This window comes from Terrapene carolina, unplaced genomic scaffold (assembly GCF_002925995.2).
Source record: "Terrapene carolina triunguis isolate 2854851 unplaced genomic scaffold, T_m_triunguis-2.0 Scaffold68, whole genome shotgun sequence".
Lineage (NCBI taxonomy): Eukaryota > Metazoa > Chordata > Testudines > Emydidae > Terrapene > Terrapene triunguis.
The window spans coordinates 51,293,003-51,312,818 of record NW_020664419.1 but is presented as its reverse complement, the minus strand read 5'-3'; the positions used below and the strand labels follow the sequence as shown (position 1 = coordinate 51,312,818).

Here is a 19,816-nt window from a genome sequence, read left to right as displayed (position 1 = left end):
TTCCTCTGAAGCATATGGTTCTGGCCACCGTTGGAGACAGGATACTGGCTTGGATGGACTTTGGATCTGATCCAGTCTGGCAATTCCTGTGTTCCTAAATTCTTAGTGTTGGCATCGTCCTGGTCCATCATTTGTTTTGCACATGCTATGGTTAGCTGCCCTTTTTTTTTTTTTTTTTTTTTTTTTTTTTGAGACCGCCCACAAACTACTTAATCTGTGTCGGATTCCCATTCTTATCTCTTTAGGAAAGGGGTCTTTTACCTCTTAATTTATCTGAAAATAATCTTTTGCAAGATTCTCACTAGCCTGCCCTACTTCTGCTGTTTGGAAGGAAATCTCTTGGAATATTGCTTTTATCGCTGTAGCTGGCTGGTTGTTGCCCTAGTCTGAACACATCTTTACAGAAGTATGCTTATTTAGGTGAATATTTATATAGGTGAATAGTTACAAATTTGCCTATTCTAGAGACTCTAGCGAAACTGTATAATTTTATCTTGAAAAGTGACTGAGCGGCTAAATGAATTCCATGTTTGTGTCAATGATTTCCATATCACTTTTTGTCAGCCTACCAGTAAAAAGATAGCTTTCCCATTTGACAACTTTGAAACCTAAACATGGAATCTGAAAATCTTTAGTTTTTGCTGATATCAGTAATAACAACTCAGGGCAAATTCACCATCAGTTACATATGTGTAACTCAATGTGGTCCGCTTGGTAGCACAAGTGTAATAGCAGAACTCAGCCCTATATTTTGAATATGGTGGATTCTATTTGATTCAGGAACCAGAATAAACCTAGATGGCTTTTAGTGTCAAGGAAGATGGTTCAGTTTTTATAGTCCTTTTTTGTAGCAGAAGCACAAAAGATTTATAAAAACAAAACTGAACTAGTGGAAAAATATGGTGTCAACATGGGCGTTGTCAATACTCTATAAAGATGTTTTACTTAAACCAGTGCAAAACCTCTTCTTGCTTTGGTTTATGAGTGGCTTATTTCAATTTATACTAAACCAAATTTAGCCTGTTTTAAACTGATACTAGATTGTTCAGACCCTTTTGCACCTGTTTAACTAAATCGGTTTAAAATCACACCTTAAGTTAAACTGATGCAATCCTGTATGTAGGAAAGCCCTTAGAGCAAGTTGGAGCATCCGGGGGAGAAGTTCTCTTCAGTCATTATCTCCCACTTCATATAAATGAACTACATGGTTAAAGATTTCATTAGTTTATCGTTGGTCACACCTGGTTATACTCATCAAAAACAGATACAATCTTTTGGGTGTAGATGTACGAGTCTTGACTGCATCCAAAGCACCTCCAGTTTTTTTCTTTATTTTATCTGATTTATTTCTACACCATTGCAACTTTATGGTAACGATTTTAATAGTTTAGGATATTCAAATGTGTAACTCTTTAACAACTCAAACTCTGATCCCTTCTGCCTGTTCAGTAATATGTATTGTGCTGTGTAGTGTTTAATGCCTTAATAGATTTGTAATGTAACTAACTTATGGATGTTCTAATTTGTCCTAACTCCCTTATCTAAACCATAACACATTTACATAGTTTTACCATTTAGCTATTTCAAAAATAAATGTAAATGGCCACGCTAGTGAAAATTTTTAGATGTATAAGATCATGCTTAGAAATACAGTAACCACAATTGCATTTTATTTCTTAGGGAATATATATATGTGGCTTGGTGTTGATATATTTGGATGTATGTATCTTTGGGGCTTTATTCCTCATGATAAAAGTGAAACATCTGGAACTGTACCTGGGTACCTTATTTTCAAAAAGAATTTATTGACATGTGTCAAATAAATTTGTCTTGCATTAAGACAGAGACTGGAATTTTCTTTTGAAATCCAGCCTAAATCTCTAAATTTGAAATTTATAAACAGCTATTTTAAAGCTAAAATAGCTCATATTTAAGTGATGGAAAACATTCTTGCTCAGTTATCTGAAAAATTGTTAACTTCATCAAACTATGCCCACAATTCATCTCTAGACTGAGATTAAACAAGAAATTACATGCCAAAAGGTAACTTCTACAGAAAGTTTATAAGCACCTGAAAAAGCATCTTCTCAATTATAATGTTGCTACTATTCTTAACGTATTTTGTACGTTTATCTTGTAAAGGAAATGGAAATTTTTAGCATGGATTTCTCTTGGTTTTGGAATACTTACATGATGTCATCTTTGCTGCTACTCTTTGCAAACACTCATTTCGTTTTTGAATATTCCATGTCAACACCTGGATGACTGTAGCTGCATATACATTGTGCAGTGCAAGGCAGTCAACAAAATTTGCTATAATTAAAACTCAAATAGAAAATTTCTCAGAAATGTGTCTTAACCTTACTGGACATTCACAATTTGCATGCAAAATCAGAAAAGTTTAAGAAACTGAGGAAACTGGACAGATGAATATTGAATGCAAATTTTCTCTAATAAGAACTTAAACTGATGTGGTATACAACTGCAATAACGTGAGCTCTGAGAAGTGCTACTAAAATATTCTTAAGGTTTACATTCTCAAAGTTTGTTTACTTGAAAGATATTTGGTTTTGGGGAAGAGAAGTACTTCATCTTCTAACAGTCCTTTCATCTCCCTACCTTCCTCCAAAAATCTTAATTTGCTCTTAAAATTCTTTGTTTTCCACAGTTCATCAAAACTCAGTTGTTGAACACATTCCAGACTCCTTGGATGCTAACATAACGTAAGTGCCCTTAAAAATCTTTAACTGTGTTACTACTCCGTTCCTTGTAGTACCCTTTTAAAACTAGGTGGGAAAAATAGCCTTTCAAAGTTCCTTCATGAAATAACTTTTTATTCTTCTTTTCAGTGAAATAAAAGCAAACAGCTCTTGTGTTGGTTTTGTTGTTGAAAATGTTGGTCAGTTTATGACTAGGAATAAGATTAGAAATGTATCAACCTTGTTGGAATCAGCTGTAATCCTGTAGCTTCTCTCCATCAAAATGTTCAGTTTCTTTAGAATAACATTCAGTACTTTTTTTTCCTGCTAGGAAATCTCCAAAACAAATGCTGTTTAAAAATTAAAAAAAAAAAAACGTTAAACCCAACAAATCTACTACTTAAGTTATGTCCATCTCTCCAGTTCCATGATGTCCATGCCTTCTTCTTTATATTAGGCAGTGTATTGACATTGACAAGGTTTCTGCTCAAAACACTTCAGAATACTTGTTCATAAGAACAGATCAGACCGACAAAGCACCGGTAAAAAATGCATGCTTTCAATCACAGTAAACCATGAATTTATGGGTCGGCTGCCAAAATTGAGGACCTTAGGGATTAAAACTACTGCAACTCATGTTTGGAGGCTTGAAAGTTGACAGGTGGGTTTGCCTGTCAGCCTAAACTTGGCTGCTTCTCTGGAGTTTATGCTATTACCACTTTTAAGTACCACTTTTGTCATTAAAGATCTCAAGACACTTTTTGAGAGATGGGGCATTAACCCTGGTGCTGTTGCTTGAATTGCCATTCTGGTAACTCCCCTTGCAGATGATTACAGTATTTTGCACTTCCTGTCCTATACATTTATCCATCTGCTGTACAGTGATCATAGAAATCATAGGACTGGAAGGGACTTGGAGAGGTCATCTAGTCCAATCCTCTGCACTCATGGCAGGACTAAGTATTATCTAGACCATCCCTGACAGGTGTTTGTCTAATCTGCTCTTAAAAATCTCCAGTGATGGAGATTACACAACCTCCCTAGGCAATTTATTCTAGTGCTTAACCACCCTGACAGCTAGGAAGTTTTTCCCAATGTCCAACCTAAAATGCCCTTGTGGCAATTTAAACCCATTGCTGCTTCTCCTATCCTCAGAGGTTAAGTAGAACAATTTTTCTTCCTCCTCCTTGTAACAACCTTTTATGTACTTGAAAATAGTGGAGGGCATGGATCAGTATTCACATTACTACCTGTCAGTACCCAGCCCGAGCCGGGGAAGATAGGATCCAACCAGCTGACCAAATTCAGTGATGAATCCTAGTCACGTGCCACCTGTGGCACGTTGCACATATTCTAACAAGATATCCTCTCACAGTCTTCTACAAATTAAACAAACATCTTTCCTGAAATGTGGCCCCCAGAACTGGACACAATAATCCAGTTGAGGCCTAATCAGCATGGAGTAGAGCGGAAGAATTACTTCTCGTGTCTTGCTTACAGCACTCCTGCAAATACATCCCAGAATGATGTTTGCTTATTTTGCAATAGTGTCACACAGCTCACTCCATATTTAGCTTGTGATCCACTATGACCCCCATATCCCTTTCTGCAGTACTCCTTCCTAGGCAATCATTTAAATACAAGGGGATGAAAATTTAGCACCATATGAGAGCGGTGTGAACAGCTGGCTAGGTACAGTTGCTGTGGGAACCATATAACTTTGAATTTCATGGTTATTGTGCGTTTAAAGGAGAGCTTCAGAGGTGTTGATTATACTTGTACATTTCCAAAAGGGAAAAGTACAATGTTTAAAAATATAACAAGTGTTCTATTTTAACACAACTATTTGAAGTCCTGAAAAATCTAAATTGCAGATGTCTGGTTTCATTTCCAGAGTGAGCAACACCAGATACCTTAACAAAGGGAATTAAATTAGGGGTTTAGAATAGAAAAGCTGTTTCAAACCTTTGATTTGAAACATTATGCATTCTGGTAGAGTAAACAGTCTAGATTTATCTGGAGCTAAAGGAAATGGTAACTATCACAAATCTTGATTAAAAACACATTAATGACATTTCTCCTTTGTATTTAGACACACCTGTTCTCACACATGATCTTTCTGTCCTGACAGCAAATGGAAAGCAGCAAAGGTGTTAATCACTGTTGATGCTAGATCCAGAAAGCCCCTCTCAACACTCTCCCTGTGTGCTCTTCTGAGAGCCAGAGAACCAGAAGATACTCCCATAATAGCTTTACTATTTTGAAATCTACTCCTGAGGCTCCCCTCTGAGCACACTCTGGACATTCAGTGACTTAGGGCTTGTCTACATGGGGAAGTTGCTCTGGAATAAGGTAAGGTGTGAATTTAAAGCACAGTAGCTATTCCAGAATAGGTCACTGTATGGAAACTCTTACACTGGAATAAGTGTGTCCACGTAGAGAGAGATTCCAGACTAGCTGTTCTGGAATAGTTTATTCCACAGTAGCTATTCCAGTCAGTTTCCCTGTGTAGGCACGCCCTTAGTGGCCTGAAGTAGCCAATTAAATGGCACTGCACAAGACCACTAGCAGCAGTGCTGCTCACCTTCCTGTTCTCACCACAAGATTGGTAAAACAGCATGTGGGAGTAGCCGGGAAGCAGGGGGAGTCTCAACAAAGAGCTACTAGCTGTGTTGAAGGGGACTGCTGCAAATGGGAATCCAAGCGCACATAAACATCAAATCTTAGTACACCATACCTCGATATAACACCACCCGATATAACACGAATTTGGATATGACGTCATAAAGCAGTGCTCCGGGGTGGCGGGGCTGCGCACTCAGGTGGATCAAAGCAAGTTCAATATAACGCGGTTTCACCTATAACGCTGTAAGATTTTTTTTTTTTTTTTTGGCTCCCGAGGACAGCGTTATATCGAGGTAGAGGTGTAATAAGCAGCACGGATAGTGGTGAAGAGTTCAGAGAAGGGAAGGTTACCATGTTACAGCAAATGGCCTTAGAGCAGCTGCAGCTGCTTGGAAAGTGAGCTATGGCTTAGAAAGGGTATATGTATGCTGCAGTTAGACACCCGTGGCAGGGCTGTTTAATTACAGTGTACACTTCTGAGCTTGGGCTGCAGCCTGGGCTCTAGGACCCTGCAAGGTTGGAGGGTCCTAGAGCTCAGGATGCAGCTTAAGTCTGGAAGTGTACACTGCAGTTCAACAGCCCTGAAGCCTGAGCTTCATGAATACAAGTCAGCTGGCACATGCCAGCCGTGGGTTTTTAATTGAAGTGTAGACATACTCCCTCCATAGACTGAGGGTAAGTCACCTCCTCTCCCACACTCATTCCCTCTTATAGCCTCTATCCACCTCAGCTGCAGGACTGTTTTTCCTCTGTGGTACCAGAATTAGTCAGTTGTATCTACGTGCTTTCCAGGCAAGCAGGCTTCATACCTAGATACATCAGTAAATCTATCTCTTAACTGGCCCTGGCAACAGGCACATGGGACATGAATTGAATACATTCCTGGGTATTATAAACATACTTTAAACTATAAAATGTCTCCAACTTCTGCCTTTCTCCTGGAAACTTGGATGTTTACTGGGGTTTTACCCTCCTCTTCCTCTAAGACTTAGGAATCTAAGATGCAGCAAGAGGAAAGGGTGATTCTGCTACACAATTCTTAGTGACTCGCAGCAAGTATTACTTTTCCAAGGCATCACCTTGTGACCTAAACAAAGAGACCCTTCACAGAGAGAAAGATAGAGAGGAAGAGACGCCTATTTTCCATCCTCAGCTAAGACGACCTGGGATAGGTCTAGCTCTTGATTCGGTGGACAGGCCATCCTTCAAACCTGTTTATTTCTTACGTGGTATCACATCAGTGCAGTCTGAGTGAATGGGTTGTAGGTCCCAGGGACCTTTCTAGGCCTTCCTTTTTTCAGTTGACACCTTTCCCTCTGGGTGATTGTGTCAACTGTGTCCTCTATGCTGGTGACTCTTAAATCTATACCTGCACTTGTGACCTGTCTCAAATCTCATATTTCAGCCTGCCTCATTCACATTTCTTTCTGGATGTCAAGACAACACTTTCAACTCAGCATGGCTAAAACATCTTCCTCCTAAGCCCTCTTAATTCTCACTGTAGTCATGCTACTATGTCTATTCTTCAGGCTTGGAGCATCATCTTCATCTCTTCTCGCTCCTCCATATACATCTAAGTGATTTCCAAATCCTGCTGTTCCCTCCCTCCCCTGCCCCGCCCCCAACTGCTGAGTAGGAATGGCAGAGCATAGTTGCTACAGTTTTGCTAGAGATGGAGAAGCCTACTTATGAGAACTAAGGGGGCCAACTTATCAAGGAAACTTTCAAGGAAGAACACATTTTTCTTAATAAAAAATACTACTTTTCCTTTTAGAATCTTACAAAAGTTTGGGGGATATTTTATTAAAAATTGTTTTGTAGTTCACCTATAAAATATCAGGTGTAAAGTTGTATTAATACTAGTTTTGATATTAAAAAAAGATATTCTTTATTTGGCTTTACAGTGGCTAAACTATTTCTGTAGCCACCTACTTGAGCTGGTCCAGTGAGACATTGAGATCAAAACAGGCTACAAAAATATGCATATTAAATGGTCCATATTCTGCTTCTCTGTCTGGCAGATACCTCTGCTCTCCAAGTTCTATAATAAAACAGTGGCGAGCACTGGAAATTCTTTTGTAAAGTTGATAGTGGTTAATTTCTTTAATTGGAATGTAAAACATATATTAAGCGAAACTAAATTGTTACTTCAATATTTTTCAGGTTGTATTTCCCAAGTAGAGATGAAGAACAAAAAAAAATGTATTCCAAATATTGAGGATCAAAAACATGAAGACATGGAAGGTAACTTTTATGCATGTGTATATATATGTAACTTTTGTGTGTGGTGTCCTATAATAAAGTGACAATGTTTGGAATTAAAATTTTAGGGAAAACATTAAAACGTTTTATTGTCAGTAGTCAGGTTCAAGCAATGTGCTTAGATTTTGTATTTGATCTTTCTCTGAATTAGTAGATTGTAGGTTGTAGAATTTAATCTGTAAATTTACACTGGTTAGCAAAATTTGGTTGTTTTTTTTTTCTTCTACCTGGGAAGGTCCCTGAATCCTTTACAGCAACATGTTCAACCTGATCACAGTTCTAGAAACAGAAACAGACCTCTCAGTCAGTTGCAGGCAGGTTAGTAGTGTTTGCAACTTAACCCAGCCAGCCCTGGGTTAGTAGTGTTTGCAACTTAATAGCAATGTAGTTTTCGTAAATTTGAGTAACATCTCTTCATTTGTGTTTGAGTTATGGGTGAGTGGGAAAACATGAAAACACTGTTTTGAGTGAAGGAATTAATATATTGTGTGAAAACTTTAAAGTTGACATGTCATGAAACTAGTCCTTTCTGACTATCATGAACTATGGGTTGAATTCAGTTTGGTTTGATTTGAAAATAAGTTTTGATTTAACAAAATTAAGAACGTTGCTGCATTTAGCATGCACAGTAGATATTTTAATAGGTCAGGAGGAAGTCATGTGAAAAAATAATTTTAATTTGAATGAAAGTACAAAAAAAGCTAAAGTTAAGGATAGATGTTTTTGTTGATTTACAAGGTATTAGAACGGAGACATGCTTAACTCATCCCATTATGCCCAGACATCACAAGCATATGAGTGGGGACTTAGACAGAAGGGAACTATTTTTACATTGTGCATTGATTCCAAATAAAATAGGCTAAATTACTGAACTCATCTAGCCCTATGATCCCTCTGTTTATATTTTTTTAAAACAAATGTAGAGCTAACTTCCATTCCTTTGAATGGAGAATACTGGTAAGGATTATGTGGTTGCCAGGCTCTTCAGGTTTTTTCCAGTCAAGTTAAAATTCCTTTAACATCACTGTTTTGGTCAACAGCTTGACTAAACAACTGAAACATTGATAATTGACTTGCCACTCTGCTCTTTACTACAACTAGATGAGTTGTTACCTTTACAAAAAATACAAGATATTAAACTTGAGTACATCAGGAAGATGCAAATATGTACAGTTAAGAGTTAGCACACTTATTTTTAACCCAAACTGTTGTATTCAAATCTAATGTAGTTCCAGAAATGAACAATAATTGAAAGTGTCAATGTTAATAACAGGTGAAGAGAATGAAGAAAGCTGTTCCTGTCCTACTGCTGTGTTATATGATGAAGCTGACAGGTGCCCGATCTGTCTAAACTGCCTTTTAGAACAGGAGGTTGGTTTTCCTGAAAACTGCAGGCACTTCTTCTGCATGACCTGTATTCTTAAATGGGCTGAAGTAAGTTTCAGAACAAAGATGTAATGTGTTCTGTGTGTCTGAAATCTTTAATGGGAAAAATAACTGATTAGCTGCTCAAGTAAAGTAGTCACTAATCACTTTGACCATTTACTTAAATCTATGAGTATGTGTTCTAATTGGATTCAAATTTTCAAAATTATTTACATTTTCTATTTGAACAGTGGAGAAAGCTACTTAGCACTTTTTATAAACAAATTTAATGTATCAGACTTTCTCAAGACCTCCCATCTCTTGTGATGCCTACAAGAAATTTGCCCGTTAATTATGGCTATTTTGATGGGCAGATGGGGATAATCTCCACTTTATATTTGCGATTGCTGATTATATAAAAATTGTTCGATTGAATCCCATTCCACTAATTACTTATACTTCCCTTATCTTATATTGTAAGCCTTTCTGGGCAGGGACATTGTTTTCATAGGTGTGTGTATAGTACCTAGCACAATGGGGCTTCATTTTCTAACTCTCTAGCTTGATGCTGCTCTCCAGGAATTTATTAAGAAATGTTGCTTCCTCCAGATCCTTCATTGTGGTCATATTAAGAATTGACGTGTAAGATTAAAATCACAACCACAGTTTCTCTGTTCTGTAACCAGTAATTATGTTTAGGTTCTGTTTGCTTGTCTAAAGTAAGTAGAAAACTTTTTTCTGTCCTTAACTTTCTTTTCCATGGTTTTTAATTCTGTTCTGTATCTAGTGTACACTTATGCAAGAACTGAATCCACTGCAGCAAAACTATTATTTTTCCAAGACTGTCAAACCTAGCTTCATCTGAAAGTAGGTAAAAGCAGTGGATCATTTGTTTTGTGTATTGCTGGCTTGGGTTGCTAGTGTAAAAAAAAAAACATTGTTTTCTTTAAAAAAAATACTGTCCTTTTGAGTTAGTATTAAGTTTATCTCATTCAGTACAATACAGACCTATGAGAGTTTTCTTCTATACAATCCTCCTTGCTAGAGTAAATGAGATTTTTGGTTTAAATGCATGCTTTACCAGATCACTAATCATATGTTTAGAAAATAAGATCTCTGCCCTTTTATTCCCCTCTGTAATAGCTTTTCTTATTGTCATTGCCTTCCTCTACTGTATATAGGTATCATCTACAAGGCCTGATTAGGATTGAGACTTCCATTGTACTAGGCATTATACAAAAGCAGAATAAAAGGTGATTTCTGCCCCAAACAGCTTACAGTCTAATTATCTAAGATAGATAAAGATGTATCTTTTCAGTTTGCTTGTATTCTCTGTAAGTTTTGTTAGTTGCCATGGGGACCTGTCTGCTTTTTCCATCATGGCTAAAGATAAGTGCGGGGTGGAAGTCAAACCTCAAATAAATAACTTTATGAAGGTTCCTTTCTCCTCTGGGGCTGCGGGATCCCTTCAGCCCATGTAATTATATAAATATAATTTTTAATTTCTTTGTAAAGTGTGGTGGGGCGATACCAAAATGCCATTGCTGGGGAAATTTATAAGTGGTTTTATAGAAGTATATTTTATATTTGGCCACTAGCAGTATGATAATGTCATATAGTTTGGTCACTACTTTTCCTAATTAATTAGTGTTAAATATTTACTGTTAGTTTTAAATTTTTTTTTTTTTTTAATTTGGGTGAAGAAGTAGTTTAATATTTGCTTGCCTACCTTGATCCTTCTGTATGATCATTCATTTATAAATAACTATCAATTACTTTAACTTATGAGTTATGAGAAATCACCCAATTCGGAATACAGAAGATATTACAATAATGTATCTTCTTTGAAATGTACAATAACTAGTTTTATACCACTGTATACAAGTTCCTGAAGGTTTTAGGTTTATTTTAAAGGCAAAGCTACATGCATGGGGTGGGAAAAAAACTAAGCAGTGACCTGAAAATTCTAATCTGAAAGACTCTCCTCTTTCCCCCACCTTCCAAAATGGAGCCTATTTTCAATATATTCTATAAAAACAACTAAGGATAAAAAGTGTTGCTCAACATGACTTGAACTACTGTCATTTTTATTTACCACAGAGGAACCAACACTAGTATATACACAATGACAAATGACATTTTACAGTTAAGCTCTGCTGTTATTTTTAAAAAATTGAAAATTTAAAAAGAAAGGTTTCCTGATTTCTTCCCAGTCTCTGCTCTGATTGTGTGGGGCTAGAGTAGTGTCCTAGGAGAGAAAAGACTAGTACACAGCACTAAGAGAATGTTACTCACCTTGAAATTCTACTTTTGTGAAGCTGTTTTGTAGGATTCTTACTCCTGGATCTTAGCTGTCTAGCAAGAGTCAGGTGGTACCCACCAAAATTCATCCTCATATCTGACAGTTTTATCTCACTATGGAACTTAACTATCATCCTGGAACATTTTATTCATTTCCTCCTGACAGAGGTCAGCAAGAGGTTTCCCACAGAAGATACATCTCTTCAGTTATTGTTCCTGTTCAGCACCTACTCTGCTTTAGTATCTATTCTGCATGCCCCTGTGATTTCTAGTCAGGTCTTGTCCTCCATTATTTAAGTTTTATTTTGGTGACACCACGGCTCTTCAGCCACCACTAGATCAGGAGCATAAATAGAAAGGTAGTCTCTGAAGATCTTAAAGAATCCTCTGTTCCGTTGCATAGGTTCTTCCGTTTGGCACTGAGCACTTTGGAATTGTTACTTCAGCACTCAGGCAAGTAACACAATCTCCCACCAGGGTTTAATCCATGGAGAAGCAGAGGATAGCTTTATCATGTGGAGGGTAGTGGTGATACAAGGAAGGCTGTAAGGTAAAAGAATAAGTCAGAAGGAGAAGAGTGGCAGGGGTCTGTGAGAGGCCAAATCCAATTAGATGGGGGCAAAGGGAGACTAATGACTAAGAGTGGTAGGAACCATTTCCTCTCTGCAGCAAGAGAACAGCATTACAGTTAGTTAATTACATTTACATTTCAGTTAGTTATGAACTTCATTTCCTATACTAAATTATCATAATGATGCTATGCACCATAAAAAAGCTGATGAGTTCCACTGGAGAGGTGGCTATCTTTTAGTAGTGGGCAAAGTAACTCTTGTACAGTGTTTGTAAAGAGCTGTGGGATCCTTTTGGTATGAAAGGCACTATATGAACATAAACTGTTATATCCATGGTCACATGTTATAGAAAAATTGAGTTCTGTGAACTTTTCATATATATGCTATGACCCAAGAAACCCTGAATGCCAGCTGGCCAAGGGGGTTACAAGAATATTCTGATTCTGGTAGGTATATTCTGGTTCCCCAGAGAAAATTGTATGTGGGCTTAAATGAAAGCCAGGGTCACATTGGTCATTGTTGTGAAATGTATGTACAGATGCTATTTAAGGAGTTATGTATGTCTGCTGAAAATACGTTCTGTATCACAGCAGAGGTGGAGAAGCAGGTTTCCTTTCAGACAAAAGATGTTAATTTACATTTTAACAGAGACAGGTAAATAAAGTTTTATCTCATTCACAATTGGTCAACCATCAAAGCTAAATGCAGATGAAGGATTGTAAGAATTTCAAAAAGGAACGAACAGGTATAGAAATACAACAGGCGAAGAGAACCTTATCTTGATACCCTTTAAAGGTTCACTGGAGCATATTTTGGGAACAAAAAAGACATCCCATCATCCTGTACCTAGGAAGTAAAAGTGCAGTGCCTTTACACTCATGAAAATGGGATCATGGACGGTTTTGGTTTGAAGATACTTCAAAAGGCTGTGAGTGAGGTTAACTTCATTAGACAGGCTAACCTAATATTTAAGTTTAGTCTCTAGAAATGTTATGATTTTTGTTTTAAATATAACCTTTTCTTTCCATTATCCTTATTCACGATCTCTTGAATCATTGGTAATAAACATATCGTTGTTTTCAGTATAAATATATCTAAGTGTTGTGATATTAAGCAAGGTGCTGATCCTGAGTTGAAGCTGATAAACTTTTTTCAGAAACAGTATTTTTTTATTCAGTGTCCTTGATACCCCACATCTGTGAAGAAAAAAATATCTAGATATTTTGGTACATTCTGTTTCACATATGGCAGTTTTGTCCTTATAGAAAAGTTCAATGATTGGATGAAATTGAGTCTGTACATGACAGCTTTTATGATGGTTGGTTAAATCTTACTAGGGTAATAAATGCAAATCAGTTAATATGAGAAAGTTATAACATTGCATGTTTCAAGCAAATTACTTTCATTTTTGTTTTTGTACTTTGTTTAGGGAATCTTAACAGGTTTACATATCCTTGCCATGTAAATATCAGAAACAAAATAATCAGTATTAGAGGAACAAGGTAGGTGAGGTAGTATCTTTTATTTATCCAACTTCTATTGGTGAGAGAGACAAGCTTTCGAGCCACACAGTGCTCTTCTTCAGGTGTGGCTCAAAAGCTTGTCTCTCACCAACAGAAGTTGGTCCAATAAAAAAATATTACCTTACTCGCCTTGCCTCTCCAATATTTTGGGATCAACATGGTTACAACTACACTGCACACAATAATTAGTGTTTCAGAGTAGCAGCCGTGTTAGTCTGTATCCGCAAAAAGAACAGGAGTACTTGTGGCACCTTAGAGACTAACAAATCTATTAGAGCATAAGCTTTCGTGGGCTACAGCCCACTTCTTCGGATGCATAATTAGTGTGTCAGTGAGCTTTTGTTTAGACACACATCATATAAGAATATAGTCATTAGATCTTTCTTTAACAAAGTGTTACCATATTACAGAGTGAGCCGAGCCTCCTTACACCTAAGACATGTTTCTATTGATCTTATTAAATTGAATGAAATCTCTGGGCATTGAACAGAATAGGCATGTTTATCAAATATTATTTTTATTTTTTAAAAATAAACAAGTGTGCTGGGTTATTTTACAGGTGAACATACTTTTTCTGAGTACTGAATAAAAGATAACCAAATATGAAAGTCTCCATTTGCCCTCTGTCTATTTTTCTGGGTACGTAATTAGTGTGTTAATTTTTCAATAACAACTTCCCATATTTATTGGAGCCGAGCCAATCCTCTACGGCTGGACTATTTTTCTTTTTCCCGTGAGAGGCTATCAATAGCTGAGCAGCTAGTAGAGGGTGAGAGATTTCTGCTAAGAAGCCCAGGATAATTAAATGAATTAAAAGTCTAGAAAATTGAGATTTTTTTCTAGTTTAGAGTAAATCATAATAGATGAAAAAATCTTCTTTCAGATTATGGCTTCATGTCCGATTGATCGCAAACCTTTTCAAACAGTATATCAGCTTGGTGCATTAAAATACCATATAAAGGTAAGTCCAGAGTTCTTTTTCAAATACATTTCAATTGTAGGAACTTGTGGGCCATGCTGAAGCCTGTTGTTCATAAATTACTAGGACTCATTAATTAAATACACTGCATTTTTACCAACTATATTGAATATTTGATAACATTTAAGTTGTTTTTGAACAAAAGTTCTCTCTTTTTTCTTAGCAAACTTTTATAGTGATATAGAGTCACAATGCTCTACTTTTGTTTGGATCTCATATGGATCCTTTGACACTCTCCTTGTATCCCCCAAAATAGGCATTTTCCTTGCATCTTATCTTTACTTAAAGAAAATACTTAAGTGTTGTTATAAGCTAACCTTGCATAAATGTGCATGTAAATTAGCCTTGCTCAGAAAAGTGCTTCTTGTATGTACAGGTTTTGCTGTTCTATACAGTCACCAGTAAAAATTGAAATTAATCTCAAGTATCAAGAAGCTTTGCCGCAACCAGATGTTTAAGTTTATTGACTAACTGTGAAAGGCTCAGCTGTATACAGCTATTGTGGCGGAGCACACAGAGAGTTTTTCAGAGAGGTAGTTTTTCAGGTAGCTAGCAAAAAAAATATAAAGTTTTCCTCAGCAGATACAAGCTCATTCGACAAGAGCGTAAGCAATGTCAATAAAATTCCTCAATGACAGTTCCATATTGGACATTTGCAGGGCAGTAATGTGGTTGTCCATACGTACATTTACAGACCATTATGCTATTGCCGCATCTACCAGCGTAGACACAAATTTAGGAAAGGCGGTACTACTTCAATAGACTCATAGTCCCACCTCCTGGAAGAGGGGTACTGCTTGCAAGTCACCTAAGTGGAATACACATCTGCATCTACTCAAAGGAGAAGAAATGGTTATTTACTGTAACTGGTTCTACAAGATGTGATGTAGACATGTATTCCACTACCCACCCTCCATTGCCTCTGCATCAGAGTCGCCTTATATGGGGCAGTGCAAAGGAACTGAAGGCGCAATCTCTGGTTCTGGTGCTCTGGTTGTGCACACACCTAAGTATATTACGTGTCTGTATCACATCTCAAAGAACCATAGTTACAGTAAGTACCTCTTCCTGGTTGGGAAGTAGTACATAATGCTGTTTTTTAACAAAGTTGGGTGGATAATAATGGAATTACTTGCTATGAAAATCTGAATGTTGATAATTATGTAACCACTTAGATCTTGCAGAATTTAAATGCATGATTGATAAGGCCAGTAAGTCCTTACATATCAAATCAAGATTTGTAAAAATACCTGACAGGACATTTTGGGATCCAAATAGCTATCCCTTAAGGAAGTTTCATACTTTCCTGGTATAGCTTGTAATAGTCAAGAATAAATAAGTCCTCATGCTTTAGTTTTCAAATAATATTTTTTATGCATTATAGTGTGCGCTCTAGTTCCAAGACTGACTTTATTTTTTTTATTGCAGGTTCAGGAGAAGATTCAACTAAGGGAGAAGGGAGAAAAAGAAAACTGCTGCTGCAATAAGGAAAAATATTACCACATGAATACAAAAATCTTTATGAGGTTGGTGGTGCACTAAATGTAATATGTTGTAATATATGAATCCCAAATATAAATATGGCTGTCAAATTTACAGATTGGAGGTAGTTTTGAGCATCTTTTCCAATTTTAATAAGTTTAGATATGGAGTTCCAAATGTCCCATTCTCCCATAAGTGGTATATAAATTTGACACTGATGTCGTGTCTGCTTGATTGTAGTAAATATTGGATAAAGGGTTAAGAGTCAACATTTGCTGTTAACCGTTGAAACCTGGGCTGGGAGGTTCTTCAAAAAGGCAACTAACTGCATGCATGTATGCCTTTTCTAAGTAACTTTATCAAGGCAGTAAAGAAATATGGGTAGATTGCAGTGAAATTAAAATATTTTCATGATTCTCCTTTTAGTACAGCCTATGAAATGAATTATGAATTTACACATTTGAAAAATCATAGGTTGATATTTTCAAACCAGGCTGGGGATTTAACACATCTTCCATTAATTTTAATGGAGGGGATGTATGGCTAACTCACCTACACTGCTTTGAAAATATTAACTTTAGATGTATAATGGATATGGCCCCTTGTGGGGGGGAAAAGCAATTGCCACCAAAATGGAAGCACTTCCCCTCCATTACTTTGCTAATGGGATCTCTGGCAATACAGTCAGATGAACATAAGTTGTCTGTTTATACATTGAAAAAAACCTGATCATGGATAAAACTGGTGCATATGGCATTGCTTTAAAAAAGGTTATTCGTTTTTACTGATCCATATGGAGGAAGGGATGCTAGTGTCCTATTAAATCTTTGGTATATTTTAGAGCCTCTACACCATTGACATAAGCACCAGTTTGGTGGTGTGGCGCTTTACTTAACTCTGTTTATGGTTGTTACTTCCACGACTGCATGAGCTTATTCAACAGTAAAATAAACTGACTATAAATTATAATCTATGAATAGAACAGTGAAGGAGAGACAATGATACTTTGTTGCTTCTTATTTCAACTGAGTTATGATTCCAGAACTTACAGTAGCTCAGAAAGCAATTAGCAGCTGTTTCTCCTATATGCAAGCATGCAAATCTAAAAATTACGAAGTTTTATGTGCCAAAATATAGTAAGCAAATTCACCAAGAGCTGTATACTGGATTCTTAAAATAAACTAGTTTATTTGTAAACCAGTGTTGATGTATTTTCCTGAATAAAATTTTAAACTCCCTTTTTAAATTGTAAATTTCTAAAACTATTAAAAGATTAACTGCAAAGGTTTTGCTGAAAATTAAAAACATGCAAGATCTTCACTTGGTGGTCTTTGAAAAAATGGTAACAAATAAAATAGTCTGTATACCCATTACATTGTTTCTCAATGGTTCTCAGATTGATCTGGGAATTGATAATATAGTGAGAGTTTTGATTCTCTGCAATTATAAAACTAATTGCTTGAAACAGGGCCAGTTATTGCAAAATTTTGCATTGCAGATGATGTGAAGTTGCAAATCTTGGCTCTGATCCTGCAGTCTGATCCTTAGCAATCCAAGTGCTTTAAATTTACCAAGGTTTTAAAGCTGTTTAGGGCAGTGATGGTGTGTGTCTAGTGCAGCAGAAACCATAGGTGCTATTGCAAATAACTCTTCATTAATATTACAGAAGGAATGCACGTGCTGACAAAGGACCATTAATAGAAAAACTCTGTAAAGATTTGAAGAACTACAGTAAGTTGATATTTTTCTTTCTCTTGTTGTTACTGGTAAAGCCACCTGGATCTCATCCTCATATTCTGTGATTACTTTCTTTCCTTCGTTTTCATAATTCTTTTAAGATTCTATCAGTCTTGTATCACTTACATTTACAAATGGAACCCATCTTTCTATTGCTCAGTATTTGGATGAAAAGGGAAAATTTATGTTTATGATAGAAGTATATATACACTATACCACGCAAAGTTAATATGAAAGCTTTCGTTTTAATCATAATGAAACTGGCATATATCACAAGTGAAATGGATTTGGTTTCAACCTACCAGGTGGTGTTCTGCATCATGGAACCACTGCACAGTTTATCAGAATTCAACACATTGGCAGTCTCTGCTAACAGGAAGCCCACAGCTAGGTTATAGCAGTTCAGTACTGAGTTGCTTTAGCAGTATTTTGGGGGGACATTTTCAGAGAACCTTTCTTTAGTTAATAGTACCAGCATCGCTCTTTTTAGTTCACAAAATTCAGCCAAACCTTTGAAACAGTAGCCTGCTTGGGGAAAAAGCCATTATCAGATAGCTTAGAAAGTAAACAGTATTGCAGTGATTTTAAAAAATTATTAATCTAAAGTGCTACAACAGTTATTTTAAAAAGTTTCCTTTACTTGACAGTAGCCATTTAAATCTGATATAATGTAGAGACAAAATTGCAAGGTGACATTTTCTTTGTTGATACTATTTATAGCTATTAATAAAATAGAGTTAAAATTGGCTTGGGATATTGAAGTTAATCTGTTACAGTACATCTACATTGCAAAAAAAAAAAAATAAACCTTAGCACTGAGTCTCAGAGCCCAGGTTAATTGACTCAGGCTCATGGGCCTCGGGTTGTGGGACTACAAACTGCAGGTCAGATGTTCGAGCTTAGGCTGGAGTCTGGGCTCTGAGTCCCTGAAGGGGGGAGGTCTCAGAGCCCAGGATCCAGTCCAAGCCCAAGCATCTAACCTGCAGTTTGTAGTCCCACAAGCCCAAGTCAGCTGACCCGGGCCAGCCGCAGCTGTGCCATGGGTCTTTTATTGCAGTGTAGACATACCCTTAGATTGTCTCTTGAAGTGATTGGAAAACATTCTCTTTATCTGGTGGTGAAATGCAGGCTTTATGGACCTTCATAGAACTTCAAGCAGAAGGGGCCCTTAAATCATCTGCTGTGACCTCCTGTATATCACAGGCCATTAAATTTCACCCATTTATCTTGTACTGAGCCCAGTACCTTGTTTAATTAAAAACATACCTTCCAAAAAGGCATCCTGTCTTGATTAGAAGACATCAAGAGTTGTAGAATCCATTACTTCCCTTGGCAGTTTGTTCCAGTGTTTAATCATGCTCACTGTTAAAAATGTGTGCCTTATTTCCTGTTAGAATTTGTCTGGCTTCCGCTTCCAGCACTGGTGCTTGTTATGCCTTTCTCCACTAGATTAAAGAGCCCTTTAGTACCTGGTAATTTCTCCCCATGGAAGTATACACTGATCAAATCAGCTCTCAATTTTCTTTTTGATAAACTAAACATATTGATCTATGTAAGCCTCTCATTGTAAGGAATTTTCTCCAGCCTTTGAATCATTTTTGTGGCTCTTCAGAACCTCAGAACTCCAAGTGCAATTAATGGAAATTGTATGCAAGGACATTTTGTGAAATTAGCCTTGTATCTTGACTATATTGTCACTTTTTTCAATAATCCATGAGTTCACATATCCTTTCATAGTGTTGGCCATAACTAAATGGAAGAAATATTGTGTCATGGATCCTTTTCTCTCTTATTCCCAATTTTGTATCACCTCTCCTCCCATTCATTATTGCATATCATCCTGGTGGCAGCTATAGCCATTGCTAAGTATTTATTTTATTTTATTATTTCTATTACCATCATATTAGGAAAGTGATGTTGTATTTTTCACTGTCCGTTAAGGTAGTTTAGTGGTTGGAAATAAGGAGAGCTATTACTTTGACTAGCTTGATCTCTGTGGTCTATAAGCAATTGGTCCATGAACAAGTTTAAGAATTGCTTTAATAATCTATTTAGTTTCTAAATAACTCAATAACTTTGGTAATCTGGAATGCATAAATTTAGTTCTATTAGCATCTCTCCAATTGACTGCTGAGAAATTCTTTGTGGAAAAGTATATATCACAACATAAACATAGTTTGAGCAGCCTTTCTCTTTCTCGATGAGATTGTATGCAGGGCCGGCTCTGGCTTTTTTGCCGCCCCAGGCAAAAAAGCCTCCGGCCGCCCCCCC

At 36.8% G+C, this 19,816-nt stretch overlaps 1 protein-coding gene across 5 annotated transcripts in view; it reads left to right on the top strand.

Annotated features, from left to right (window-relative positions):
• The window catches only part of SCAF11 (SR-related CTD associated factor 11), a 69,336-nt gene that overhangs the window by 13,099 nt on the left and 36,421 nt on the right, over positions 1-19,816 (top strand). For 2 of the 5 annotated variants that reach the window (XM_024211875.3, XM_024211877.3), the window contains exons 2-7: positions 2,669-2,723; positions 7,488-7,568; positions 8,860-9,020; positions 14,231-14,308; positions 15,755-15,852; positions 17,475-17,539. In XM_024211875.3, the coding sequence (XP_024067643.1) occupies positions 7,508-7,568; positions 8,860-9,020; positions 14,231-14,308; positions 15,755-15,852; positions 17,475-17,539 (463 nt within the window). In that variant the 5' untranslated portion in view covers positions 2,669-2,723; positions 7,488-7,507. Of the gene's footprint in view, positions 1-2,668; positions 2,724-7,487; positions 7,569-8,859; positions 9,021-9,798; positions 9,819-9,864; positions 10,205-12,701; positions 12,753-14,230; positions 14,309-15,754; positions 15,853-17,474; positions 17,540-19,816 lie in introns of those variants that run through there. The other 3 variants (XM_024211878.3, XM_024211879.2, XM_024211876.2) reach the window with 3 other exon arrangements.